Source organism: Muscardinus avellanarius (assembly GCF_963383645.1).
Source record: "Muscardinus avellanarius genome assembly, chromosome: 18".
In the NCBI taxonomy this organism is placed as follows: Eukaryota; Metazoa; Chordata; class Mammalia; order Rodentia; family Gliridae; genus Muscardinus; species Muscardinus avellanarius.
In genome coordinates, this window is record NC_137804.1 from 46654516 (window position 1) to 46682240 (window position 27725).

At 59.9% G+C, this 27725-nt stretch overlaps 2 protein-coding genes across 5 annotated transcripts; both read right to left on the bottom strand.

Moving 5' to 3' along the window:
- Positions 1 to 8858: 8858 nt before the first annotated feature.
- Positions 8859 to 20228, bottom strand: ZNF653 (zinc finger protein 653; the record flags this gene model as incomplete). Of its 2 annotated transcripts, none has more annotated exons than XM_080715681.1 (9): positions 8859 to 9036; positions 9112 to 9211; positions 10735 to 10849; positions 11544 to 11655; positions 11738 to 11912; positions 12013 to 12621; positions 16276 to 16491; positions 17837 to 17880; positions 19930 to 20228. In XM_080715681.1, the coding sequence occupies 9 exons, from the start codon at positions 20226 to 20228 to the stop codon at positions 8859 to 8861; spliced, it is 1848 nt and encodes a 615-aa protein (XP_080571807.1). The 2 variants fall into 2 exon arrangements, with proteins under 2 accessions (XP_080571807.1, XP_080571806.1); XM_080715680.1 differs by having other exon boundaries at positions 11738 to 11936.
- A 442-nt stretch (positions 20229 to 20670) lies between these two features.
- Positions 20671 to 27490, bottom strand: ECSIT (ECSIT signaling integrator; the record flags this gene model as incomplete). 3 transcript variants are annotated; one of them, XM_080715759.1, is made up of 7 exons in its annotated part: positions 20671 to 20912; positions 21329 to 21434; positions 21526 to 21674; positions 21780 to 21863; positions 24305 to 24574; positions 25184 to 25601; positions 27386 to 27490. In XM_080715759.1, the coding sequence occupies 7 exons, from the start codon at positions 27479 to 27481 to the stop codon at positions 20671 to 20673; spliced, it is 1365 nt and encodes a 454-aa protein (XP_080571885.1). The 3 variants fall into 3 exon arrangements, with proteins under 3 accessions (XP_080571885.1, XP_080571884.1, XP_080571886.1); XM_080715758.1 differs by having other exon boundaries at positions 21780 to 21837; positions 24351 to 24574; positions 27386 to 27481; XM_080715760.1 differs by lacking the exons at positions 24305 to 24574; positions 25184 to 25601 and having other exon boundaries at positions 21780 to 21837; positions 27386 to 27481.
- Between the last annotated feature and the right edge of the window lie 235 nt (positions 27491 to 27725).

Sequence of the window (27725 nt, forward strand, 5' to 3'; positions counted from 1 at the left end):
TTATATTTTATTTGGAAACAGGGTCTCTTAAGCCAGCTGAGGCTGGCTTCAAACCTGCGCGATCCTCCTGTCTCAGCCTCTCAAGCGCGGGGATTACAAACGTGCACCACCACGCCCGGCCCAGTATATATTTTTTAAAAGTTTGGTGCTTCTAGGGATCAAACCCAGAGTGTTCCACTTCTGAGCTATACTGCCAACGTGTTTTATATTTTACTTTGAAACACGGTCTTGCTAAGTTGCTGAGGCTGTTCTCGAACCTGCAATCCTCCTGTCTCAGCCTCCCAAGTACTGGGATTATAGGCATGCGTGGCCATGCTCCATTTATTTTTATTTTTTATCTGGAAACAGGTCTCCCTAGGTGGCTGAGAGGCTTGCTACATTGCTGAGGCTGGCCTTGAACCTGTGACTCAACTGACTTGGCCTCCCGCGTACTGGGATGACCACGCCCATTTACTCTTACAAAAAGGAATGATACAGAACCGGGGATGTAGCTCACTGGTAGAGTCACTGTCTAGCAGGCGTGAGGGCCGGGGCTCAGCCTCCAGCACTGCACGCACGCACGCACGCACTGTTGACACAGAGGTGTATACTGCCTGGTGTATACTCTGAAGCTACATCCAGGCTGAATAGGGATATACACTGAGTTGATTAGTAATGTCTGCCACAGGCACCCACTGTGAGCGGCGAAGCACACTCCACGGCCTTCCTAACATTAACTCTATACCACAATACAGACATGTGCTGTGTGTTGGGGGCTGCTGGGGACTGAACCCAGGAGTATTCTACCTCTGAGCGATTTTCAGCCCTATTTTATTTTTATTTATTTAATCGGAACTGGGGATTGAACCCAGGGGCATTGTACCTTCTAGCTGTACCCCCAGCCCTATTTTTTATTCTTTATTTTGAAACAGGGTCTCACCAAATTGCAGAGGGCCTCACTAAGTAGCTGAGGCTGGCTGCACCACCATACCCAGCTTTCATATTTATTTATTTATTTATTTATTTACTTATTTACTTACTTATTTCCTTATTTATGTTTTGCGGGTCTAGGGATGGAACCTAGGGTCATTCGACCTCTGAGCTACCCCCCCTGCCCTGTTTTTTATTCTTTATTTTGAAACCGGGTCTCACTGAGTTGCAGAGGGCCTCACTAAGTAGCTGAGGCTGTCCGCGAACCGCGATCCTCCGGTCTCAGCCTCCCGAATGCTGGGATGACAAGCGTGCGCCACCACGCCCGGCTTATTTTTATTTTTAAACAGCGTCTCCTAAGTGGATAAGAGTCTTGCCACCTGCTGAGCCTGGCCCACCCTTGTCATCCCAGTACTTGGGAGGCTGAGACAGGAGGATGGAAGGTTTGCAGCCAGCCTCAGCTACTTAGCGAGGCCCTCGGCAACTCAGTGAGACCCTGTTTCCAAATAAAGAATGAAATAGGGCTGGTGTATAGCTCGAAAATATAATGATGGTGGGTTTACTCCCTAGTACCCCCCTAAAAAATACAATTCCCAGTACCAGAAAACAAAATGAAACAAAACAAAATAGTAACACAAGCCGGGTGTGGGGCGCATGCTCGTAATCCCCGCGCTTGGGAGGCTGAGACAGGAGGATCACACAGGTTCGAAGCCAGCCTCAGCTACTTAGTGAGGCTCTCGGCAACTTAGTGAGACCCTGTTTCCAAATAATATATAAAATAGGTCTGGGAGTGTAGCCCGGAGGTAGAATGCCCCCTGGGTTCTACCCTCAGTACCACACACACACACACACACACACACAATAAAAAATAGGGCTGGGGGTGTGGGTAGCTTGGAGGTAGAATGCCCCTGCGTTCCATCCTCAGTACCTCAAAAAGAAAATAGCACTACAAAGCCGAGTGCCTACGTTGCTGAGGTCTCCCTAATTTGCGGAGGCTGGCCTCAAACCTGCAATCGTCCTGTCTCTGCCTCCCCAGTACTGGGAATACAGGTGCGTGCCGCCACATCTGGCTATAGCACCACTTTTAAAATCAGTTGCTGGAATCTAATAAAATCAATATTTACTGAGGGTCACCAGGTGCCCACTGCTGGCTCTTAGAGTCTTGTTACTCCTCTGAGCCTCTGTCTCTCCGACGAAGGTACAAAGGTATCCCATAAATAGAGACGGACCGTGAAGTCCCGTCCAGGCTGGCCAAGACCGGGTTCTCGGATGGATGGGTCGATAGCATTTGCTGTGGGTACCAGTGAGTTTCGGCCACGCACGGAGCATTCTGGTCCCATGAGATCCCAGTTTCCAAAGCCTCTCTCTGTACCAGGTACTGAGCGTGCGCAGAATGTTCACGGACTTCCCACAGCACACTGTAAGGTGGACACTGTCTGTTCCATCTCTTAGATGCAGAGACTGAGGGTCAGTCAGAGGGAACTGCGACCCGGCTTGGGAGAGAGTGAAGAGGTGGGAGGGCGGTCACACCCAGAGCCCGGAGCCCAGCCTGCCTGTATCACCACCTCTGCTGTCCACCCATCTGTGCCAGGGCTTAGCGGGGCCAGTGGCTGCTTCCTCCTCTGCAGCTGAGCCGGCTGAGCCGCTAATGGGGATCGGATTGGTGGCGGCCGGCCACACCCGCACTGCGCAGGCCTGCCCGAAGTCTGTGGCCTCGGATGATGGGGCCCTGGGATGACGGGACCCTGGGATGACGGGGCCCTGGGATGACGGGACCCTGGGATGACGGGGCCCTGGGATGACGGGACCCTGGGATGACGGGGCCCTGGGATGACGGGACCCTGGGATGACGGGGCCCTGGGATGACGGGACCCTGGGATGACGGGGCCCTGGGATGACGGGACCCTGGGATGACGGGGCCCTGGGATGACGGGACCCTGGGATGACGGGGCCCTGGGATGACGGGACCCTGGGATGACGGGACCCTGGGATGACGGGACCCTGGGATGACGGGGCCCTGGGATGACGGGACCCTGGGATGACGGGGCCCTGGGATGACGGGACTCTGGGATGATGGGGCCCTGGGCCTCTGTCACCAGCCCAGAATAGAGAAGGGGAGTGGAGTCCGCAGAGGCCGATCTGGAGGCCTGCAGTGGGGAAACCTTCCTCCCCTCTCTCTCCAGCTCTTTCCTTGGGTCTCTGAATTCCTCTCTCTGGGTTTTCTCTTCTTTTCCCATTTCTCTTTCTTCTCCACTGTCCTCTCTTCTCTCTGTCACTTTTTTTTTTGAAACAGGGTCTTACTAAGTTGCTGAGGGGCTTGCCAAGTTGACGAAGCTGACCTTGAACCTGCAATCCTGTCTCAGCCTCCCAAGTGCTAGGATTATAGGCGTTCACAACTTTCTTCCTTTCTTTTTTCTTTCTTTCTTTTCTTTTCTTTTTTAATGTTTTATTATTAAAAAAAATTTTTTTTGCAATACTGGGGATGAAACCCAGGGGCGTTCTACCTCCGAGCTACGCCCCCAGCCCTATTTTTTTTAATTCTTTATTTTGAAACAGGGTCTCACTAAATTACAAAGGGTCCACTAAGTAGCTAATCACAGGTTCAGGTTCAAGATCCTCCTGTCAGCCTCCCGAGTGCTGGGATCATGAGTGTACGTCGGGCCACAACTCCTTTCCCTTTACACCATAGACACCTAACATAGGGATCTGCCATGAACGCGCCTACGCCCACGTATTTCTTTTTATTTTGGTTCTGAGATTGAACTCCGGCCGTTTAACCTCAGCGCTACACCCCCAGCCCTTTTTATTTTGATAGCGGGTCTCACTAAGTTGCTGAGGCTGGTCTTTCACCCATAATCCTCCAGTCCCAGCCTCCCTGGGACTGGGATTTCGGGAGCGTGCCACCACACCCAGCCCACTCGCTTCTCAGCACCCTTTGGCCCCGGCCGTAACAGTTGACTGCAGCCGCTTGACAATAGGGCATTGAGTGGTAAGGCCGGCCACGTGGTGCTGCCCGCCGCTCCTTCTGGACCCTTCTCCCTCCACGCTGGGCGCTTGCGGTCTCAATTCATTCCCTTGTTTTCCCGGGCCTGTCCCCATGATGTCTCTGCCAGAGGGACCCTCCACTGGCCCCTGCTGACCTGTGACCACACCCTCTTCTGCGGGCATTACTCTCCCGGTTTCAAATGGGGCCACCTCAGGGAGGCCGGACTGATGCAGGGTGGGCTCTGAGGGTCCTCGGGAAGCCACACTCCGGTTCCCAGGCCGGGGTGAGCAGCCCGGGGGCCCAGAGAGGGGCAGGAGCTAGCCCGAGGCTGCACAGCGGGTGAACCCAGGCTTCTGCCCTGCCCCCATGACTCCCCATGTCTCTGAGACAGCTGGGCAGGAACCGGGGTCCAGGAGCGGAGAGGCCCCGGCCTGGCGGAGGGGTGCGGGAGCCAGCGGAGCCCCCCCCCACCCACGCCGCTGGCCACGACTCGAAACCGGGCCCAGAGGGAGACACCTGGTACGGACACACACAGGATCGAGAGATGGGAAGAGCCGAGAGAGGAGGCCCGGGCGCGGGGACCAGACAAAGGACGCGGGCGGCGCGGGGAGCGGAGTCGCGCGGCAGGGGCGGGGGTGGAGCCGGGGTGGGGCCAGGGCTGGCCAGCCCCGCCCCGGGACACGCCCGGGCGCCGGGCTCCAGGGCTGGGGCGGGGCCGGGATGGGCGTGGCCGGGCGTGGCCGCAGGGCGTGGCCGGCGGGCGGGGCCGCGCTCGGGAGCTGACCAGCTCGGTGGCTGCTGAAAGCGCCAGGCGCGGGGCGAGCGGGCGGGCGGGCGGGCGGGCGGGCGGCGCTCAAGGTCACCCCGCGGCCCAGAGCCTGGCGGGGTGGGGCGCCTGGCCCGGGCCCAGGGGGGCTGCCTCGGCCCCTACCCCACGTCCCGGGGGGCCGGGGCCCGCGAGCCGGGAGGCGCCCCCCGCCCGGCCCTCCCCTCCCCTCCCCCCAGCCCGAGGCGCCCGCGCGAGGCTACGGCCCGCGAAGAAGCGCCGAGAAACAAAGGGACGCGGCGGCCGCGGGCCCGCGGGGCCTCCGGGCGCGCCCCCTCCTCTCCCCTCCCCGCTTGCCGCAAGGTCGACGGGCTCGAGGACGAGGCGCCCGCGCTCCGGGCGCGGCCGAGGCCCGGAACGCGCCATCCGACGCCACCCGCTCCCCCAGGGCTCGGGGTGGGGGGATGCCCGGCCGCCTGGGCCTGGCCCAGCATCAGTGGCGGGGCCCTGCGTTCGCCGGGGCGGCCTGCGGGGTCTGGGCCTGAATGAGGAAGCATCCTCCGCCGCCGCGGCCCCTCCCCCACCGGGCCTTCTGGAGGGAGGGCCACCCCGCTTCCAGGGCGTCGTGGGACGCCCCCTGAATCGCAGCCTGGCTCCCCAAGGCCTCTCGGACCAGGCTCGAGGCGCCCCCAGCGCTCTGGGCGCGGCCCTGCCCACTCTCAGCCCGAGGCGCGGTCCTACCCCCCCCACCCGGGCCTAGCTAGGCCTGGTCCTACCCCCCCCACCCCCCGTCTCCATGGAGCCCGGACCCAACCCCTCCCGCCGGGTTCTCTCTTGGCGACCGGGAAATACCTACAGTGACCATTCTTGTGTGCCCGGCGGGCGCGGTCCGTGTTGAGGGCGGCTCCGGGGGTCGTGCTCTCCTAGGGGGGCGCCCGATGCTCACGCCGGGGTCCCGCCTGGGCGGCCTCCGGTGCGGCCGCTGCAGGGGAGGCGACGAAGACGGCAGCTCCCTCGAGGGCCAGGGGCGGGCCCGAGCCCGAGGAGGCGCGCGCAGAGGACCGGGCCCCGGGGTGGCCTGCGAGCGGCTGGGGATGGAAAGAGGGAGCGGGCGCGGGGCCGAGGATGTCCCCTGCGCGGCCCCGCGGGGCCCGGAGAGATTGCGCTTTCCGACAGGGATCGCGGCGCTCTGCCGTTTGCCGCCACCCCTCGGTCCGGCCGGTCCGGGTCCCGGGTGCTCAGTCCTCGCCCCTCGCCCGCCCTCCCTCCCTCCCTCCGGCCCGCGCTGCGCGCTCCGCGCTCTGGACCGCGCCGCCGCCGCCCCCAGCCCTTTATAGCAGCAGCTGCCAGCGGCGGCGTCGCTTATTGGCCGGCGCGACCGAGCCCCGCCTCCTCCCGGCGCCCGACGGCGCGGCAGGTGGATGCGCGCGCGCGCGCTGGCCTGGAGTCCGCACCGGCCAAAGGCGCGTCCCGGAGTCTCGGGTGGCCGGATTCGGGCGCTCCTGGCCCTGCGGTCCCTGCTTCCCGACTTGGCACCGCTTCTGGAGCAGTTTTTCCGCCGGGAAAAACTTCCTTCCTCGGCCCATCCAGATCTATCCAGAGAGGCGGAGAGAGCGAGGAGGGATCCGTGGGCCAACCGTCCGGCCTTGCGGGAGCTGTCCGTCCAGCGCGAGCCCGGAAGGGCCGAGGAAGGCCTCCACGGGCAGCGGCGCGGCCTCCCCGACTGGAGGAGGGGAACCGGGCGTAGCCTGCTCCAGACTCCCGAGAGGAGTGGCTAGGATTGGGGAGGGAAGCCGAAGCCCTGCGGATTGGGGTGGGCCAGGTGCCCCGCGCTCAAAAGCTGGGCTTCGGCACACTCCGGTGCAGGGGAGCCCGCACGGCTGCCCTTCACCTCGTCGGGCGAGCTTTGGATCCAGGGAAAGCCCAGATCCGCCCTGCCCCCTCCGCCTTTTTCTCTGGGTGCTGGGGAGCGAATCCAAGGTCTCGCGCGTGCCAAGTGCGCTCCCGCCAGCTCCACGGATCCTTTATGGACCTCATAAAACTCGAGTGGGCGGGTCTGCCAGCTAAATGCCCTGGCTTTGGGGGCTCGCGGGTGGTCCTCCTGAAGGCTGAAGGGAGGGTGTTCCCTCCCTAAGGCAGTGGTCGCAGCGCCACCTCCTTTGGGTCCGGGCGCACTCAGGTGTTTACGTCGGGGCGCAGCAGGTGCAACAGTCGTCTCCGGGGCGGGGCGGGGGGGCCTCCGAGCGAGGTTTCACCGCCACAGACAGCGGCCTCGCGGCAGTTCTGAGGGCGCTGCGGGCGGGTAGCACAAATCCCCCCAACCAAACAGCCGCGTTCTCCCCCCTTTCCTCCTCCTCGTACGCCCCTTTAGGCTGCAGACTGTCAGAATGCCATCAGCGAACTGAGCCTAATCCGACCAATCAGGAATGGCTCTCGAGAGAGCCAATGGCTGGAAGATGCCCTGGAGATTGGGCCAATGAGAGCGCGCGCACCAGAGAGAGCTGCCACGCTGATGGCGGGGGCAGGCCAATTATAGTGGCCCGCGCAGGAGGGTGTTGGCAGTACCCTGGGGCCCCGGGTGGCCCCCTGGGGCTTGCCGGGGTGACTTGGCTGCCAGCGCCGGGGACCCCGGTCGGTGGCTCCGTCCCCATCCCGTGTTCCTCTCGGCTCCTGTCGACAGAAAACGGCTCTGGGGCTGGGCGACTTCTGGGCGCGCAGACCCTGCTGCGGTTCCCATGGAAACCGCAGGTTCCGGCCGCGCGGGGAGAAAGGGGACAAGCTCGGGGGAAGGGGGCTCGCGGGGGCAGCCTCCCCGGCCGGGTGGACCCTTCCTCGCTGCTGCCGCTGCCGCGCCTGGCGGGGGCAGCCTCCCGTCCGCGCGGACACGAGGCCTGGCTGCGCCCCGCGGGCGGACCTGCGGGCGGCCACCGGGCTCCCGGGGCACGTGCCGGCCGGCGGCGTCCCCGGGGTCACGCGGCGGCGTCCAGCGGGGCCCACGCGGCTCGCGCGCCCCCTGGCGGCAGCGCCTGGCTCCCGCCCTGCCCCCGTGGCCGCTGGAGGCGGCGGCCTCGCCGTGGTCCGCGGGGAAATGGGGCCAAGTCCCCTCCCCCGCGGCTCCCTGTGCAGGAACGCGGAGCTGGTGCCCCCGCCCCCACCCGGGAGCGCTGCGCGGCCCGTCCCTTCGGCCGGGAGGGAGCCGCCGCGCCTAGCCGCCTTCCCCAGGGACGGGTCCTTTGTCGTTCGGGTCTACCTGCATTTGAACGTCGCCTCCGCTCCTGGAGGCCCTCCGTGAGCCGGACCCGAACAGCTCCCCCAACCCGCGTCACCCCGTTTCCTGCACAGCACCTCACTATTGGCATCACATTTGGGCGAGGGGGGTTACCGAATATGTCCTCCAATCCCCCTGGAACTCTGGGAATGAGTGCTCTATGTGAGTGGGCATAGATTTCTTACCCCTGCGGCACTGGGGCTGGAACCCAGGGGCCTTCTACCTCTGAACGACACCCCCAGCCCTATTTTTTATTCTTTATTTTGAAGCAGGGTCTCACTGGGTCACCTAAGCAGCTGGGGCTGTCGGCAGGCTGCGACCTTCCTGTCTTAGGCTGGCAAATGCTGGGATGACTAGCGTGCACCACCACGCCCAGCTTTTTCCCAGCCCTGTTTTTTATTCTTTATTTTGAAACAGGGTCTCACTAGTTGTGGAGGACCCCACTAAGTAGCTGAGACTGGCGGCCAACCTCTGATCCTCCTGTCTCAGCCTCCCGAGTAATGGATTACAAGCGTGCGCCACCATGCCCAGCTAGGCATCAGAACTCTGAGTCCAGCGACATGGTGGGTGACCTCCTGGGTTCCCCAGGCCCAGGGCCCGAGCAGGCGCTGAGGACGACAGGAAAGGGCCGTGTGACCTGCAGGACCACCACCTAACCGGGTGTGCCCCGGAGGGGGATGGAGAGGCTGGCAAGTCCCCACCCCAATCATCCGGGCCTCAGGGAAGGGCATCTCCTTCTTCAACTTTTAATCTCGCTCTGGTCTCTCAAGCAGAGATGACAGACGGGTGGGGATGTGCCCAGGGGGTCCAGCCCTGGGCCGGGCGCCTCCTTCCCGCCGGCGGTCTGGGGGACGCCCACAGCTGTCCCGGCAGGGGTGCCGGGCCTAGTGTCCGAGCGGAGGAATAAATAGGGGCGGTGGGTGGCGGCGTCAGGCGGGCTTGTGGTCCGGGTGGCTCTTGAGCGTGTGGAACTTGATGCTGTCCAGCTTCTCGAAGCGCTTCCCGCAGCGCTCGCAGGTGAAGTTGTACTGCACCTCGGCCGTGTGCTTCTTCATGTGCCAGTTCAGAGACGCGCGCTGCCGGCACTGGTAGCCGCAGATCTCGCACCTGCGAGCAGGGAGGCTGAGCCCGGCCGCACACCCAGGGCCGCCCCGCCTCCCCAGCCCGGGCGGCCCCACTCACTGCAGGGGCGTCTCGCCCGTGTGCGTGCGCCTGTGCACCTCCAGGTGGTTCTTCCTCTTGAAGGACTTGCCGCAGGTCTCACAGGTGAACTCACGGACACCTGCGGGCGGCAGAGGTTGGGCTGCTGCGGCCGGGAAGGGAGCCGCGGGTGGCTCCCGCGTGCCCCGGCCTGCCAGGCCGACCCCCAGCACACACATCCTCCCGGGGTTGATGTCAACTATAATACTGACAGTCCATTACAGAAAGTGGCAGCTCACTGCCCAGCTATGCGCCCGCCAGACCTGGAATCAAACTCGGGTCACCGGGGCACGGTGCAAAACGCCGCCTGCCTCCCAGTGTTGGATGTTTGGACGATTCCATCCCAAAGCCCAAAGTTGTGGTTTCTCAAAAAATAGAGACGCCAGGTGTGGTGGTGCACGCTTGTAATCTCAGTCCTGGGAGAACTGAGACGGGAGGATCGTGGGTTCAAAGCCAGCCTTGGGCGCCGGGCGTGGTGGCGCACGCTTGTCATCTCCGCGCTTGGGAGGCGGAGACAGGAGGATCGTGCAGGTTTGAAGCCAGCCACGCTGGCTTAAGAGACCTTGTTTCCAAAAATAAAATAGGTCTGGGAGTGTAGCCCGGAGGTAGAAGGGCTTCCGGGAACCCCAGTACCAGCAAAAATAAATAAATAAATAAATAAATAAATAAATAAATAAATAAAAATGTAAAAATAGGTCTGGGAGTGTAGCCCGGAGGTAGAAGGGCTTCCAGGAACCCCAGTACCACCAAAAATAAATAAAAATAAATTTAAGAAGCCAGCCTTGGCAACTTAGTGAGACCCTGTTTCCAAATAAGAAATTAAAAAATTGGGCTAGGGGAGTAGCTTAGAGGTAGAATGCGTCTGGGTTCAGCCTCTGTATAAAACAAAAAGCCAAAAAACAAACAAACGAAAACTCAAGCCACCAGAGAACTCAAGCATGTGCCCTCGGGCTCCCTAGCCGTGAGGAAACCTGCACCAAGGGTGACGCAGGCCAGTCCTCGGCTCTTGATGGCAGCCGCCCAACCCTCTTCCCTCCTGCCGCCTGGGCGCCCCACCAGCTACATGCTATGGGACCAGTCTGGAGGAGAGCTGGTGTGCAGACTTTGACATCTAGTATTTCTCTAATGTTTGCTTAATAAGCAACATTTCGTTTTTTTTTTCTCCCAAAAATACCAGGGTTTTTTTTTTGTGTGTGTGTGGTACTGGGGATGGAACCCTGGGGTATTCTGCTTCCAAGCTACACTCCCAGCCCTATTTTTATTCTTTATTTTGAAACAGGGTCTCCCTAAGTTGCAGTGGGGCTTGTTAAGTAGCTGAGGCTGGCCGTGAACCTGCGATCCTCCTGTCTCCGCCTCCCAAGCGCGGGGATCACAAGGGTGCACCGCCATGTCTGACTAAAAGCAGCAGTTTTTAAGAAACCACTACGATAAACACCCCAGGATCTCATGGGAAGAGGGGCCCGCGTGAAGCCCACACGTGGGCAGGGGGGTGGGCTCCTCCCCGCTCCACCTGACCCCTCGGCGCGTCAGGACTTGAGCGGCTCGGCTCACTGAGCAGGGCGCGGCGGAGGGATCCTCGGCGGGCCGGCCCGCGCCCACCCTGACCTGAGTGGATGATCATGTGCCGCCGCAGGTGGTTGGATAGGTAGAACTTCTTGCCGCAGCCGGGGTGAGGGCACACTTTGGTCTTCCCTTTCCGGTGCACGAGGTTGACGTGGTTCTGGGGGCAGAAGGGGCAGGAGTGGGCGTTGGGCCCAATGGGGGCTCCCGAGGTGGGGAGGGCAGAGGGCAGCAGGAGGTGGGCGTGGTGGCCCAGGTGGGCACAGGGCTGCCTGGCCTGGAGCCCTGGGGCTCGAGTGGGGTCACGGAGCAGATTCGCTGGAGCATCTGGGCATGTGGGCTCTAGGACCCGGGGAGGGCCTGGGCATTAGCCATTTTACCAATTAGGAAACGGGGGCCGGTGTCTTGGGGGACCCGGGGTCCAGAGCCCCTGGCACTCTTTGCTTCTCACTATGGCAGCTTCACATCCCAAAGGTGCTCAATTTGTGCTTAATGAGAACGCGGCTTGGCAAACCCAAAGGCCAGCACCACCTCTGGGGTAGGAGCAGGCTGTGCGCAGACCCTGTCTCTGCTCTGGCCGGGTTCCAGACAGCAAACAGCAGCTGTGATCCTGGGGGCCTCCCGGCTCTGGGGGCTGGTGGGCTTCCCCAGGGGGACGGGGGAGACATACTGAGCGGGAGGCAGCCTGGGGGCCGAGAGGGGCAACATGGGGAGCTGTGGGTTAGGAGCGGGAGTCCCGCAGGGTCTCTGCGCAGAGCTGGTGCGCAGGGCGAGCTGTCCAGCAAGGAGTCAGTGGGCCGCCGGTGGAGTAAGCTGGGCGGGGTGGCCGGAGCGGAGCCCCCGCAGGGCCTCACCTGGAAGCTGCCGAGGGCCACATAGACCTGGCTGCAGCCCTCGTAGGGACAGTGGAACATCTCCAGCAGGCCGTCGGCGTCCGTCACCCGTGACCGCTTGCTCCGCCGCCTCCTGGGGGGAAGGGGCCCTGGATCGTGGGGCTCCTCGCCCCTGCCCGGGCGCCACCCGCCCGCCCACCCAGCCCAGCACCCACTTCTCGGGCTCCTTGGGGATCTCGTAGATGATGGCCGACATGTCACTGCCGTCTAGTTCCTCCCCGTCCGCTTCTGCCTCGGGCTCTGCACTCTCAGCCGTTGCCGCCAGCTCTGCCAGCTCTGGGGCCACGGGTTCCTCCTTCTCCTTCTTGAGTGCGTGGAGGTCCTCTTTCTCTACGGGGTGCACACGGTGTTCGCCTGGGGTGCTAAGGCTGTCCAGGAGCCCGTCTCACGCCACACTTCCCTCCCCCCAGTGCCTGCCGACCCCGCAGACCTTTCTTGGTCTCCAAGGCGGCCATGTTGGCGGCATCCATGGTGCCGGGCTGGCTGCCCTCCGGCTCTGTCTGGGTGTAGGCTGCCACGCCCTCTATCACGGCGCAGGGCACATCTTCGCCCAGGCTGCTGCCAGGGGCACCGCCGCCCGCAGCCACGTTGAGGTGGATGCCGTCGGCGGTGAGGGGGTTGTACCCGGGACCCGCGATGATGATCACTTGCGAGCCGGGCACCATGCCAGGCACCGGGCAGCTTGCCACTACCTCACCCAGCGCCTCCTGGGGCACGTTCTCAAAGAGGGCACCAGGGCCCGTGCCCACCTGCACGGGCACGGGCACGCACACCAGCGTCTCCAGGGCCTCGGGCCCGCCGCCTGCGGGGTGAGGGCACAGGGGCGCGCCCTGCTCGGCCAGGCTGTCCACGTGGTGGACGTCGAAGGGGATGTGCACGCCGTCCTGAGCGACGAGCCCGCTGCTGCCCATGGGGCTGGATGGGGTGATGGCCGCCGGCGCGCAGGCCTTGGCCGGCTGACTCTCGGGGCTGTCCTCGGAGTCTGAGCCTGAGCCCGAGCTGGGTGAGTCAGAGCTGCCCGCTCTGGGGCCATGGCCGGCTGCACAGAGAGAAGCGGACTGTTACCATGGTGTCTGCTGAAGGATCCACACAGCGGCCAGGCACTGTGACCCTCCCCTACCAAAGGCAGCGGCTGCTCCCCCAGCCCTTTTTATTGTGGTCCTGGGGACTGATGAGCCCAGGGCATCCTGAAACGGAGCCACCCTCGCCTTTCTTATTTTGTTACTATCTTTTTGGGATGCTGGGAATTGAACCCAGGGGCATTCTACCTCTGAGCTACACCCCTTGCCCTATTTTATTTTTTTTTTATTTCGAAACAAGGTCTCACTAAATTGCTGAGGGACCTTGCTAAATTGTTGAAACTGGCCTCAAGTTGCGATCCTCCTGTTTCAGCCTCCCAAGTCCTGGGATCACAAGTGTGCGCCACCATCCCTGGCCCCTCATTCTGAGACAGGGTCTTGATAAGTTGTTGAGACTGGCCTCGAACCTGTGATTCTCCTGCCTCAGAGCCCTGTGGCACACCCTCTCAGTATTGGGAGGCTGAGGTTGCAGGTGTGTGCCCGTACAGGCACAGCGGTACTTCTTGGGCCTGGGCTGCTGGAGGGCACCTGCCACGGCCGCTCCCGGCTCTCCTCCCTGAGCCTCCAGCCCTGCCCCCTGGTTTCCTGCGCCCTCCCGGGGCACATGGCTCTTCTGGGCATGGAGGGCCCAGGCCAGGGCCTCCTCGGCTCCCAGCTCTGCCTCTCGCAGGCTCTGCCCAGGCTGACGACGGGAAATACTGCTCCACACCAACCCAGCTCAACTCCGTTACCATCACACCAGTGACTCAGTACAACCGGGACAGGACCCCCTGAGCTGAGCTGCCAATCCCCACGCTGAGGGCTTGTCCCTTGAGTGGCCCCACCTGCAAGGCCAGAGGGTGTCCCGTGACCCCTCATGTCCAGGACCTGCTAGGACACCTCACAGAGCCCACAGAGGTGCTCCCTATGTGACCTGGGTCTATGGCAAAGGACTAGGTGGGAGCCATGTGGCCGAGGCGGGGCGGGTGCGCGGCCTCCACGGCCTCTTTGAGGGCACCACCCCTGAGCAGGACGGGCCCCCACGCAGGAAGCTGTCCGAAGCTCGGTGCTAGGACTTCCAGTCCTGGACGCGGAGCCCATAGGTGTGAAGGGCCAACAGCAAGTACTGTCAGAGCTGCAGCCACTGGGGCCTGGGGGCCCAGCATCCATGGGGATCCTGGCCTCCGCTCAGTGGCCCGTCCCCAGCCTCCGCCACGGCTCCCTCAGTAACCACGGCCTCCTGCCTCTTCCCGGGGCTGCGCTGCCCTCGGGTGACCCTGCATCTGAGGGAGGCAGCTCTGTCCTCCCTTTGCTCGGGCCAAAGTCCTGGGCTTGCCTGACTCCTCTCCTCCCTCACACGCCCACCTCCAATCTGTCAGCAAGGCCTGCTGGCGCCGCACCCCAGCCCAGCCACCCCGGGACAACTGCTGCTGCTTCCTCCTCTGCAGCGTCCAGCAGCCTGTGACTGATGGACCAGTGTAGCCCCAGATCCTTGGTCCCTGGGCTCCCTGGACCTGCTCGTCACCTTCCTGTGAAAGGGGCTCCCAAATCCCTCTTTCCTCTTGATGCCTGGGTGGACTACATCTCCCAGCATCCCTGGCAGCAGGCAGGTGTGGCCCAATGGCTGGCTCCAGCCAAGGCAACAGTTCCCCGGGGGTCCACGCTTCCCCCTCTGTCCTCCCCAGACAGCCAGCAGGGACCCAGGAGGCTGGAGCCGCAGGCGGCAGGCAGCCCTGGTGGGGCACTGGGCGTAGCGCGTGGGAGCCTGGAGCTAGGCCAGGAGAGCCAGGGCATGCTGGTTCAGCAGCTGACATCCTGCCAGCTCACCCAGCATAGGGGCCACACGGCCTTCCCTGCCCGCCACCTCCTCTCCAGCTGGCCACTGGCTCCTCAAGACTCAGGAGGCCCCAGCCTCGGGCCTCCCACCGTCTCTTCTCTCGTCGAACCCTCACCCTTAACCAATGCTGGTGCTCAGGGAGGAGGCGACCACCTAGCCTCACATGGCTCTGTTGCTCCATTCTCTCCCCCCCAAAGCACACAGCCGTATTCTGTACTCTTATCTACTTGTCTTGTTGGCTGTCTGCTTCCCTTCCAGAAGGTCCAGGCCACAAAGGCCGTCCCTGGGCAGCGTCCCGGAGGGCACGCTCGAGCCACAGAATGACTCGCAGAGAAGGCCCGGGGCTTTGGGACTGAGCTCCACGCACAGGGAGCCTTTGGGATGGTTAAAACAAAGGACCGCCACTTCCCTCTCTCCCACGACACAGCGGGGTGTGTGACTGGGGGGGGGGCAGCGTCTCAGCCCAGATATCATGTGGGGAACACACGCGGCAGGTCACAGGGGCGCGGCCTAGCTGAGCTCAGCCCTCCTGGGATCGCTCTGGACTTGGGCGTCACTTGCCTGGGTATCTCATTTCATTTTGTTTTTGTGATGCTGGGGATGGAACCCAGGGGCATTCTACCTCCGAGCTACACCACAGCCCTATTTTATTTTTATTTTGAAACAGGGTCTGCGTAGCTGAGGCTGGCCATGAACCTGAGATCCTCCTGTCTCAGCCTCCTAAGTATTTGGATAGGCGTATGCCTCCACGCCTGGCTTTTTATTTTTTATTTGGAAACAGGGTCTCTCAGTAAATTGTGGAGGGCTTCATGAGGCTGCTGAGGCTGGCTGCGGACCTGGGATCCTCCTGTCAGCCTCCTAAGTAACGGGATGCCAGGTGTATGTCGGCTTTCTCCTTCCTTCCTTCCTTCCTTCCTTCCTTCCTTCCTTCCTTCCTTCCTTCCTTCCTTCTTTTTTGCAACAGGGTCTCACTAAGTCGCTGGGAGCTGGGCTGGGTGGGGACAAAGCCACTTCTCTTGCCACAGCCCCCAGAAGAGGTGGCTAATGAGGAGGGTGCCCACACCTGGTCAGAGAGGCACAGTGTTCTCGGGGTGCGAGGGGCCCCCAGGGTGCCCCATCTCAGGCTGACCCACCAGGAGATGGGCCGGTCACGTTACTGCTTGAGCCCAGGGGTCCTCAATGTGAAGCTGATGACAAGCAGGGCCGAGGGGCAGACTTGGGGTGGGTCTGGGCAGGCCTGGTGGGCACAGGAGGGGCCGGGTGCACAGGGCGCGTGGGCGCGGGTGCCCAGGGTAGCGCCTCAGGCCCGGCTTCCTCCCGCCAGCTGGGTTGCCACCTGCTCCCTGGAGCCTGCCAGCACCCTGGCCCTGACCACCGGCCCGCCCTCGGCCCCTGCAGGGCCTGGCCGCAGCCCACAATCCTTACAGCCATGCCGCGCCACAACCCCAGACAGCCCTTGCTGTCCACGGGGTCTCCCCCACCCTGGGCCAACTGCCCGGAGCCCCCGACCCCTGGTGACTGTGTGGGTGAGGAAGGGAGGGGGAGGAGCCTGAGAGGTGGGGAGGGCAGAGGAACAGAAGGTTGGAAGAAGAAGGAGCCCAGCCCCGGAGTGGAGTGGAGCGTGGAGCAGACGGGGGAGCCAGGGAGGGAAAGGGGAAGACTTGACCGGACGGGAAGGGGAGGAGGGGGAGCCGCAGACCCCAGGAGGAGCTCTGCCAGGACTGCCGGGGTGAAGGCCCGGAGCCTGCCACCATCTGCCCGGGAGGCTGCGCCCTGGCGCCCCGGCCCCCGCACCCACCTTTGTCGCTGTCGGGGTCCGAGTCGCTGAGGGGCTTCAGGGGCGAGTGCAGGTCCTGGAAGTAGCGGTGGCCGGCTTCGCACTGCCACACGGCTGTGGTGTAGAGGCCGAAGCTGGGGTCCAGCTCGGCCAGGTGCGGCTCGTAGGGGCAGCGGTGCTTGTGGTCCTCGTACCAGATAACCACGTTCTTCAGGCAGTTGACGTTGCGCCGCCGCCCTGCGACGAGGACCAGCGATGACCAGGTGCCCTCCTGCCCTGGGGACGCACCCGCCCCGGCCCTGCACCAGCGTGCAGAGGAACAGACACACCCAAGATAACAGAGACAGACAGCTGCAGGCGGCACATCAACACAGCCTGACACACAGTAGGTGCGCAGTAACTGTGAGCGGCCCTACACTGTAAATCACCTCCATCAACACCTCCAGCCAGCTGGGCGTGGGGGCGCACGCTTGTAATTCCTGCATTTGGGAGGCTGAGACTGGAGGATCACGGTTCGCGGCCAGCCTCAGCTACTTAGGCCCTTTGCAACTCAGTGAGACCTTGTTTCAAAATAAAGAATAAAAAATAGGGCAGGGGGTATAGCTCGGAGGTAGAATGCCCTAGGTTCCAACCATCCCCAGTACCAAAAAAAAAAAAAAAAAAAAAAAAAAAAAAAAAAAAAAAAAGAGCTGGGATGTAGCTCGGAGGTAGAATGCCCCAGGGTTCAATTCCCATTACCACAAAAAAGTAAGTAAATAAAAATAATGATCCAGAGCCAGGTGTGTGGCGCACGCTTGTCATCCCAGCATTGGGGAGGCTGAGACCGGAAGATCGTGGTTCACAGACAGCCTCAGCTACTTAGCGAGGCCCTCTGCAACTCAGTGAGGCCCTGTTTCAAAATAAAGAATAGCCGGGCGTGGTGCGCGCTTGGGAGGCGGGGACAGGAGGATTGCACAAGTTCGAAGCCAGCCTTGCTGGCTTAAGAGACCGTTTCCAAATAAAAAGTGTATAAAATAGGTCTGGGAGTGTAGCCCGGAGGTGGAAGGGTTTCCAGGAACCCCAGTACCACCAAAAAATAAAAAATAAATTAAAAAATAGGGCTAGGGGTGTAATTTGGGAGTAGAATGCCCCTGGGTTCCATCCCCAGACGCGCGCGCGCACACACACACACACACACACACACACTAATAATAATAATAATATTAATAATAATAATAATAAACCAAAAAAAGATCTCTGGGCCAGCACCCAGAATCTCAGAGCCAGTGCCAACCCCAGGATGTGGAGGCCTCTGAAGCAGCTGCCCCTCTCGCCCGCTGGCATGCTCTACGCCTTTGGGACTTCAGGGTCAAGGCCTCGGCTCAGCCCTCCTCCCTCTGAAGAACTGTGAGAAGTGGGGGCTCCCTGCCCCCAGTGGGCTCCCTCTTGGAAGCCGGCTCTGCCTCGCTGGGCTCGTCCCACCCACGGTACCATCCAGACTCCCCGCCACCCGCGCCCCCGGCCCTTTGCACAAGCCGCTGCCCCGGCCTGTTCCCCCGACCCCTGTGCCCCTCTCCTCCCCGCAGGCAGCAGATCCACTTACTTTTCTTCCGCTTTGGCTTTTTTGGGACTTGCTCCCAAGGCTTCCTGCAATAGAGAGATGTAGGGTGAACGTGGGGCGGAGGCCGGGCCACTTCCCAGCCGCAACGCAGCCGCTCCGCTCCGGGTGAAACGTGAACTTGTGCTCACCTGCCGCCCTCCGGCAGCACGTGAGCAGGCCCTGGCCAGGCCCTCTACACGGACACCTTCCCCTGGGGCCCACGCGTAGCTCACAAGAGCGTAAACCAAGACTCACAAGGTGAGCGAGGCCACCTGTCCTGGGTCTCAGTGCAAGGTCAGAGGCAGGCAGAATTCTGAGGGCCCAACACACACTTGGCACCTGGCCCTCTGTATCTGCGGGCTCTGTATCCTTGAATGGTGAATACTCGGCAAAAGAAAAATGCAGCTGGGCATGGTGGTTGTAGGCCTGTGATCCCTGTACTTGGGAGGCAGAGACGGGAGGACTGCAGGTTTGTGACCAGCCTCAACCGTTTAGGGAGACTGTCTGCAATTTAGGGAGACCCTGTTTCAAACTAAAAAATATAATCGAGCTGAGAGTGTAGTTCAGAGATAGCATGTCCCTGGGTTCAGTACTGAATACCACAAAAACAAAAATAAAACACTTACTGGGGATTGGACTGAGGAGCAATCTACTTCTGAGCTACACTCCCAGCCCGATTTTCATTTTTTATGTTTTGTGGTACTGGATATTGAACCCAGAACATTCTACCTCTGAGCTACACACCCAGCTCTGTTTTTTTATTTATTTATTTATTTATTTATTTATTTATTTTTGCAGTACTGGGGATGGAACCCAGGGGCATTCGACCTCTGAGTGACATCTCCATCCCTATTTTTATATTCTTTATTTTGAAACAGGGTCTGAGTTGCAGAGGGCCTAAGTAGCTGAGGCTGTCTGCAAACCGCGATCCTCCTGTCTCAGCCTCCCAAATGCTGGGATTACAAGCGTGCACCACCACGCCCAGCTTTATTCTTTATTTTGAAGCAGTCTCACTAAATTTTGGAGAACCTTACTAAGTTGAAGCTGGCCATGAACTTATGAAACTCTTGTCTCAGCCTCCCAAGTACTGAGATTGCAAATGTAAACTACCGTGCCTGGCTTATTTTATTTATTTATTTATTTTTGAAAAGGGGTCTCAGTAGGTTGCTGAGAATCTCATCGTCCTAACAGCTAGGATTCAATTCAGGGTGGTCACCACTGCACGGCATTGTTCTGAGCTCTGAATTTTCTTTCTTTCTTTCTCTCGCTCCGTCTGTGTGTGTGTGTGGGGGGGGGGGGGTACTGGGGATGGCTACATTCCCAGCTCCATTTTATTTTTATTTCGAAACAGTCTCACTAGGTTAACGAGTCTCACTACTTGCTGAGGTTGTCCTCGACCCTGCAATCCTCCTGTCTCAGCCTCCCAAATACTGGGGTTATACTCGTGCGCCACCACGTCCGCCTTCTCTTTGCATATTTTAACTCGCTTAACTGTCACATAAGCTTATAAGGCAAAAAAGGATGGAAAAAACTCCATCCACAGCGCGCCTTCGCAAGACAGATTCTGCAAGTCTCTGCCCCACTTGACCCGCTGACTCGGTCTCGGGCTTGGGGCGGGGCCGGGTGCGTCCCCTGTGGGGCAGAGCTGCGGCCCCAGACGTCCGTCGGAGTCCGGGCCCCAGACGTCCGGTCGGAGTCCGGGCCCCAGACGTCCGCGGAGTCCGGGCCGGTGTGAGGTTCTGAGGCCCGAGACCCCGGGGCGCGGCGGGAACCTGGAGTCGGAGCGCGGCCTCAGGGGGCGGGGCCGCCCTCCAGGGATTGGGTAGTTAGAAGCCTGGGGGTGGGGCTGGGCCCAGGATTGGACAGCCAGGGCGCCGGGGGGCGTGGCCGAGCGCCCGGAAGGCGGGCCCGGAGGCCGGGCGCGCCCTGGGATTGGGCGGCGGGAGCGGGGGGCGGAGCCGCGGGCCCGGGCGTTCGGAAGCCGGCCCGGGGCGGGGCCCGCAGGTGCGGGGCGGGGCCGGCGCGGCGGCCCGGCGGCGGGGGTCGCCTCCCCGCGCCCGCTCCCCCCGCCCGCCCGCCCGGCCGGGCCCCCTCACCCGTGGCGGCCGCTGCGCTGGCCGCGCTCCAGCGAGATGAGGTAGGCGGCGAGCTTGGCGTCGCTCCAGCCGCTGCGGCGCCGCAGGTCCACCCAGGGCCCGTGCGCCTCGCCCAGGTACACGCGCCGCACGTCGTACTTCTTCCGGGACTCGAGCCGCCGCCGCGCCCGGTCCGACTCGGTGAGCCGCGGCCGGCCCCGCGCCTTCCGGCCCGCCGCGCCCTCCTCGGCCGCCGCCTCCCCGCCCGCGCCCGCCTCCGCCTCCGCCTCCGCCTCGGGCCCCGGCGCCCGCTCCGCCATCCCCCCCACCCTGGTTACCAGCCTCCCCCGTTGTTAGGAGCCCGGCCGGAAGTGGCGCGCATCTGCTGCGCCGCCGGGAAATTTCTCACGGACTCTCACTGCCCCGTGGCGCCAAAAGGAGACACAGCGCGGGGTCTGCGCATGCGCGCCAGCCTGCTCCGGGCTCCCCTGGCCTTTTCTGCCAAAAACTTTGCACCTTGGCTTCGTGGGAGGGCTTGAGGTTCTTGGCCAGCCCCAAGATTGTAGAGCGCCAGAAGACCGAGGGTCCTCCGGAGCGGGAGGGGCCCATCGTTGGCGCCCTAGCCCGTGCGGAGTAAAGACAGAAGGCCAGAGAGGGAAGTCGGCCACCAGCAGGAACTTTTATTTGCTGTACAAAGGTCATCCTGCGCTCACTTCAGTCCACCGCCTCATCAGCCCAGGGCTGTGCCCTCCTCGCTCACGCTCAGCTCTGGCCGTGCTGCTGTCGCTGCAGATGGTCGTCCTCCTCCTCCTGGCCTTCACCTGTGGGCGGCTCCTCCAGTCCTGAGGTCGTCAGGAGCTCCCCCGTCGATCCCGCCAGGCGGAAGACCACGGGGATCTGGGCCAGCGCTGGGTTGGTCTCCTGCAGGCCCTGGATCCACTTGGCCAGTGTTGCCTGGTCGTGGGCACCCGCCATGCACATGGCGAATATGGGGCCTTCCTCCACTGTTGAGAGAGGGCCCTTCAGTATGCAGGGGGATGCCAGCTCCACATCCGCAGGCCTTGGGCGTGGAAGAGCTCCATTCACATCAGTGCCTCGGACTCTGCCCGGCCATGCCCCGTGCCTCGCGTCCTTACCTGGGCCGTGCGCCTGCAGCTCCGGATCTGAGCTGACCCCTCTCAAGGCTGGGCGGCCTCCCCTGGGCTCCCCCAAATGTAACTTGCCCGTCTCCCCATGGACGGGGCAACTGGGTCTCCTGGTCACACCCAATAACTGGCTCAGTGTTCTGTAATGCCTGACAGGCCTGATGGCCTCAGGACCAGTGCCCTGGTGGCACAGGCTGCGCGGGCGTGCGCATGTGTGGTGTGTGTTTTTGGGGGTGCTGAGCTGCGTCTCTGAGCCCTTCGCGTTCAAGGTTTACCTTCATCGATGTCAAACTCGTAGTCGTCCCAGCCACTCCTTCCATAGTCCAGGTCCAGCTTCATGGGATAGTAGAGGTTCCACTCCTCTGGAACCTCCTCCACTTCCTGCCTCGAGTTGGGGTGCAGGCAGGGTCAGCCAGACCCATACCTTCCCCACCAGGAGCCCGCCCCAGCCAGGAAGGCACTGGGCTCTCACCCTGTCCTCAGGGGGCAGTGGGTCGGCTCTGAGGATGTGGTAATAGACACACTTGTTGCGGAGCCACAGGGAGAAGGGGCCCTCGACGAAGACCGGCCGCTCGGGGTTGTGGCGGGCCAGGGCTGCCTGCTGGTCGGGGCTCTGGATTCCTGGTGTGGAGACACGCAGGGCCTGGGGTTCTGCCTGAAGGGCTCTGCCCCGCAGCAGGCCCAGTGGGAACCGCAGGGCGGGGATGGCCAGAGGCTTGGCCTTACCTACGATGTGCGGCTGTACAGGATCTGCTGTATCTTGGGAGTCACTGGGCAAAGACATCTGCAAGGAAGAACGGGGGAGGCAGTCTGACCGCTCAGCCCCCCTGAGGAGCAGGCAGTGGGAAGGGGAGGCCAGCAGATCCAGACACGGCTGCTGGTCCACACTGTGTCCCCAAACCCCCTCCCTTCTACCCAGTTTGGCCAAAGCCTGCAACGTATAAGATACTCAGACACAGGGACCCCTGGAGCCTGCCCATCTATGTAAAATCTGGCGGTCAGCATGCGTGGTGGTGCATGTTGTAATCCCAGTACTTGGGAGGCTGAGACAGGAGGATCACAGGTTTGAGGACAGCCTCAGCAACTAGTGAAATGTTCATCAACCTAGTGAGACCCTATTTCAAACTAAAATAGGGGCCGGGCATGGCGCACGCTTGTAATCCCAGCATTCAGGAGGCGAAGACCGGAGGATCACGGTTCGCGGACTTAGGCCCTCTGCAACTTAGTGAGACCCTGTTTCAAAATAAAGAATAAGCCGGGCGTGGTGGCATACACTTGTAATCCCCACACTTGGGAGGTGGACAGGAGGATTGCGCAGGTTCGAAGCCAGCCGCGCTGGCTTAGACCCTGTTTCCAAATAAATATATAAAAAAATAGGTCTGGGACTGTAGCCCGGAGGTAGAAGGGCTTCCAGAAACTCCAGTACCACCACCACCAAAAAAAAGAAAAGAGACCCTGTTTCCAAATAAAAATATAAAATAGGTCTGGGAATGTAGCCTGGAGGTAGTAGGGCTTCCAGAAACCCTAGTACCACCAAAAAAATAAAAATAAAAATAAAAAACTAAAATAAATAAATAAATATGGCAGGGGGTATAGCTTGGAGGTCGAATGCCCCTGGGTTCCATCCCCAGACCTGCAAATAAATAAAAAAAATTTAAAATAGGGTTGTAGAATGCCCTGAGCTCAATCCCCAGTAACACACAATAAGTAAAATAAGATAGGGCTGGAGATACAGCTTTGATCCCCAGTACCTGCCACAAACAAAACAAAAAACGTCCTGGCTCACAAGCTGCGTGAGCTCAGCCTCAGTTCCTGTAATTGCGAGAGGAGGACGAAAGCCCTGACCTCAGACGGCGCTAACACACCATCTTAGAGAGAGCCGGGCGTGGGATGAGTGCTCGGTCCTTTTGAATTAAAGATGAGCAGCAGCCGGGCATCATGAGCACACCTGCAGTCCCGTCTACTGGGAGGCTGAGCAGGAAGATCTTGAGTTTGAGGCCCGCCTCAGCAACTCACCAAACCCCTTCTCAAAAAAGAAAGCTGAGTATCGTGGCGCTTACCCCTTATCCCGGTACTTGGGGGGCTGAGACAGGAGGAGCACAGGTTTGAGGCCAGCATGTGATAACTTAGTAAGACTGCTTTAAAATAAAAAGGGATGGAGGTATAGCTCAGAGGTAGAAGTCCCCTGAGTTCCATCCCCAGTACTACACATACACACAAAACAAAAAAACAAAGAAAAATAATTTTACATGGACAGATATCCAAAGGAGACGCAAGAAACAAAACACTTTCAAGGTGAGAAAGAAGTCCTCTGTACCGTGTATGAATATGTGTGTGTGTGTGTGTGTGTGTGTGTGTGTGTGTGTGTGTGAGAGAGAGAGCGAGTGAGCGTGCGCACCGCGCTGGAGATTGAACCCAGGGGCATTTACCTCTGAGTTCTGCTCCTTGCCCTATTTTTATTTTGAACAAGGTCTCGTTAGGTTGATGAGAGTCTCACTACTTGCTGAGGCCGTACCTCGGAGGTGGAATGCCCCATCCCCAGTAGCACACACACACAAAGAATGAGTCCGCCCCGAGTTTCTCTGGCTTTCTGTCTTGCCGTATGATTTCTTCTGCATGTGTTTCCACCAAAAGCTAAAGAGGTGGGAGCCAGATATCTGACTTTCAGTCTCCAAAACTCTGAGCTAGGTAAACCTGCTTTTTTTTTTTTATTCTTTATTTTGAAGCAAGGTCTCATGAGGTTGCAGAGTTGCAAAGGGCCTCACCAAGTAGCTGAGGCTGTCTGCAAACCATGATGTGCCTGTCTCAGCCTCCCAAATACAAGGATTACAAACATGTGCCATGGCGTAAACCTGCTTTCTTTATCATTGGTGGTACTGAGGTTCCTGCAAACCCTTCTACCTCCGGGCTACACTCCCAGACCTATTTTTATACTTTTTTTTTTTTTAATTTGGAAACAGGGTGTCTTAAGCCAGTGTGGCTGGCTTCAAACCTGCGTGATCCTACTGTCTCCTCCTCCCAAGAGCAGGGATTACAAGCATGCGCCACCACGCCCAGCTAAACCTGCTTTCTTTAAAAAGCACCCAAGCTCAGGGACTTTGTTACAGCAGCAAAAGATGGACTAATACACTCCACCTAGGGTGTTTTGTTATAGCAGCCAAATAAGCTAAGAGGCCAAGCTGTGGAAAGGAGTCAGGGCCAGGGAATCGCCAAGGACCTATCGCCCAGCCAGTGGGGAGCCAGGGAGCTACTACTGCATCCAGGGTGGCGGCTGTGGATGCGGGCAGGAGTGGATACCTGGTAGACGGTGACCTTGGCGCTGAGGTCAGGCTCCATACGCTGCAGGCCCATCTTGGCCAGGTCCACGGGGTCCTGGGGCAGGTCTCGGGGCACAGGGAAGGGGTTGATATTCTTAAAGCGGCTGAACCACAGCCGCATGCGCACGTACTTGAGCATGGGGTAGCTCCTGCGTCCAAATATCTGAATGAGCAGGAACTCCGTCTCCTTGTTGGGCATCACACCTGTGCAGGGCAGAAACAGGGAGAGCCTCAGGGACCAAGGGAGGAGGGGAGGAAGAGAACAGAGGGAGGCAGGAAAGAGAAGACACAGAAAGAGACTGAGCCTGGTGTGGTGACACATGCCTGTAAGTTCAGTACTTGGGAGGCTGAGATAGGAGAACTGCAGGTTCAAGGCCAGCCTCAGCTACTTAGTGAGACCCTCCTTCGAAATAAAGAATAAAGAAGCCAGGCATGATGACGCACGCTTGTAATCCCAGCATTTGGGAGGCTGAGACAGGAGGATCACATTTGTGGACAGCCTCAGCTATTTAGTGAGGCCCTTTGCAACTCAGTGAGCCCCTGTTTCAAAATAAAGAATAAAAAATAGGGCTGGGGGGTGTAGCTTGGAGGTGGAATGCCCCGGGGTTCCATCCCCAGTACCATAATAAATAAATAAAGTAAATAAGTAAATAAACATTGCTGGGAGCATATCTTAGAGATAGACTGCCCCTGTGTTCCATCCCCAGTACCAAGAAGAAGAAGAGGACAAAAGACGAAGAAGAGAGGAGAGAATGGCCGAGAGGGAAGGGGATAGATGCCGAGGGGCGGCGGGGCGGGGCCAGCCCGGCTCACCGTGGTTCTCCATCTGCTCCAGCACGGAGACCCCGCACTCCTGCTGCCGGGGGTAGTGGAGGAAGATGCGCTGGATGATGTTGCGCGGCCGGAAGACCTCCTTGGGGAAGACGTCCAGGAGCAGGTTGTAGACCGCCAGGTCCCGCTCCACGCCGTACTCCCGCATCTTGCGTAGGGCCAGGTAGATGAAGTCGACGTGGCCCCGCTTGCGCACATTGTGCGCTCCAAATTTCTTCACAGCCTGCACGAAGCTCGCTTTGTCCCGCTCCCCACCCGGCGCCGGCCTAAACAGCTCCTCGTGGGGCTCCGGGGCTTTGATGGCTTTCTTCTGGGGCTCCGGTGGCCGAGGAACCAGTGACGTGTCCGAGCTGGGGGCGGCTGCGCTGCGGTGGAGGCCCCGCGGGGCTTGGGGGGGCACCTGGGGACAGAGGACTGCAGCTGGGATCCCACAGGGAGAGTGGAAATGCCCGAATGTCCAACGGCAAGGAAGGGGTTAAGGAAACAGCCGTCAACTTGGACAAGGAGCCCCAGCAGCTACAAAACCCACTGAGAAGGCTCTCCTGCAAGTGAGGCCTGGGGTAGCTCATCCGGAAAAGAAAAGCAAGCCCGCCTCGGTGTTCGCACTCGGAATCCCGGGAGGCTGGACAGAAGGAGTGCAGGTTTGAGGCCAGACTCAGAAAGTTACCAAGACCCTCAGAAACGGAGTGAGGCCCTGTTTCCAAATAAAAATCAAAAGGGCTGGGGATGCAGCTCAGGGAGAGCGCCCCTGGGTTCAACCCTCGATACCAAAAAACAAAACAAAACAAAAAAAAACTACAGGTGGCTCAGGCACAGGACACAAATGAGAAAGAAAACTGGAGAATGCCCGATGGAGGAGGGAAAGCCAATAATGAGATACTGTCAGTGAAATTCCAGCACAGGTCAGGCTTGGAACAACTGCTTAAAAAGAGAGCTATTCACGTACAGTCGCCATCACTGCGTGACCTGCGCTGCTGAGGGACTTGAGCCGGCCGGTCACTGTGGGTGCTCTGGCTACAGGCAGGTTCTGCAGCCGTCTCTAAAAGTGGATTCAGGAGCTACCCACAGACATCGGCCAAATCCACTTCATTCAGATATCCTTGATTTAAAAAATGACGCCCTTATGCCGGGCATGATGGCGCAAGCTCGTCATCCCAGCATTCAGGAGGCTGAGACAGGAGGATCGCGGTTCGCAGACAGCCTCAGCTACTTAGGCCCTTTGCAACTCAGACCCTGTTTCAAAATAAAGAATAAACAACAGGGCTGGGGGTGTAGCTCGGAGGTCGAATGCCCCTGGGTTCCATCCCCAGACCCGCAAAAAAGAGAAGGGGAAGGAAATGGGAACTGAGTACGGGCTAATTGGGTGATGTGAGCATGTGTGCCTCCACCATCTTGTACTCCATTAAGATGGACGACTACAATATGCCAATACAAAAATTTGAAAAATGATGCCCTTTCCCACATGGACACAAGCAGTCCTTAAAATAAACTAGGAGAGCCGGGCGTGGTGGCGCACGCTTGTAATCCCCCCGCTTGGGAGGCAGAGACAGGAGGATCGCGCAGGTTCGAAGCCAGCTGCGCGCGCTGGCTTAGGAGACCCTGTTTCCAAATATAAAATGTAAAAATAGGTCTGGGAGTGTGGCCCGGAGGTAGAAGGGCTTCCAGGAACCCCAGTACCACCAAAAAATAAATAAATAAATAAATAAATAAATAAAAATAAACTGGGAGAGCCGGGCATGGTGGCGCACACTTGTAATCCCCCCACTTGGGAGGCTGAGACAGGAGGATCGCGCAGGTTCGAAGCCAGCCTCAGCTACTTAGTGAGGCTCTCAGCAACTTAGTGAGACCCTGTTTCCAAATAAAATATAAAATAGGTCTGGGAGTATAGCCCGGAGGTAGAAAAGCCCCTGGGTTCCACCCTCAGTTCCACAAAAAATAAATAAATAAATAAAATAAAATAAACTAGGAGGCTGGGGGTGGAGGTCAGGAGTAAAGTACCTGCCTAGCACAGATAAGGTTTTAGGCTCCACCCCCAGCACTGCAAAAATCAATCAATTAATTAAGGATCTTCAATGGGTCCTGGGCACAGACGGCACCACAGCTGGCTTCTTGGGGTAGATTCTGAAAGGGTTGAGAGCAAATCCCAGGCCTTCCTCCCTCCATGAACGCCCCGCTAGTGGTTACCTGAGAGAAGGGGACTCCAAGGACGGCGGTCCCGCACGCGCCTCCCCAGGCCCTAGAGAGGCCTCGGGGCAGCAGGATGGCTCGCACCCAGCTCATGGCTCTGCCGGTAGGACTGCCACCTGGCCAAGACAGAAGGGATGCGTCGGCCTAGCAGCTCAGCTGCTCACCAAGACACGGTGCCGGCCTGGCACAGCACATTCCACTTGGAGCTACCTGCCAACCAGCTCCCAAGGCTCCCTGGCCTACAGGATGGGCCTAGGTGAGTATTATTAATTATTATTATTATGTTTTGCAGTCTGGGGTTGGAACCCAGAGGTATTCTATCTCCGAGCTACACGTA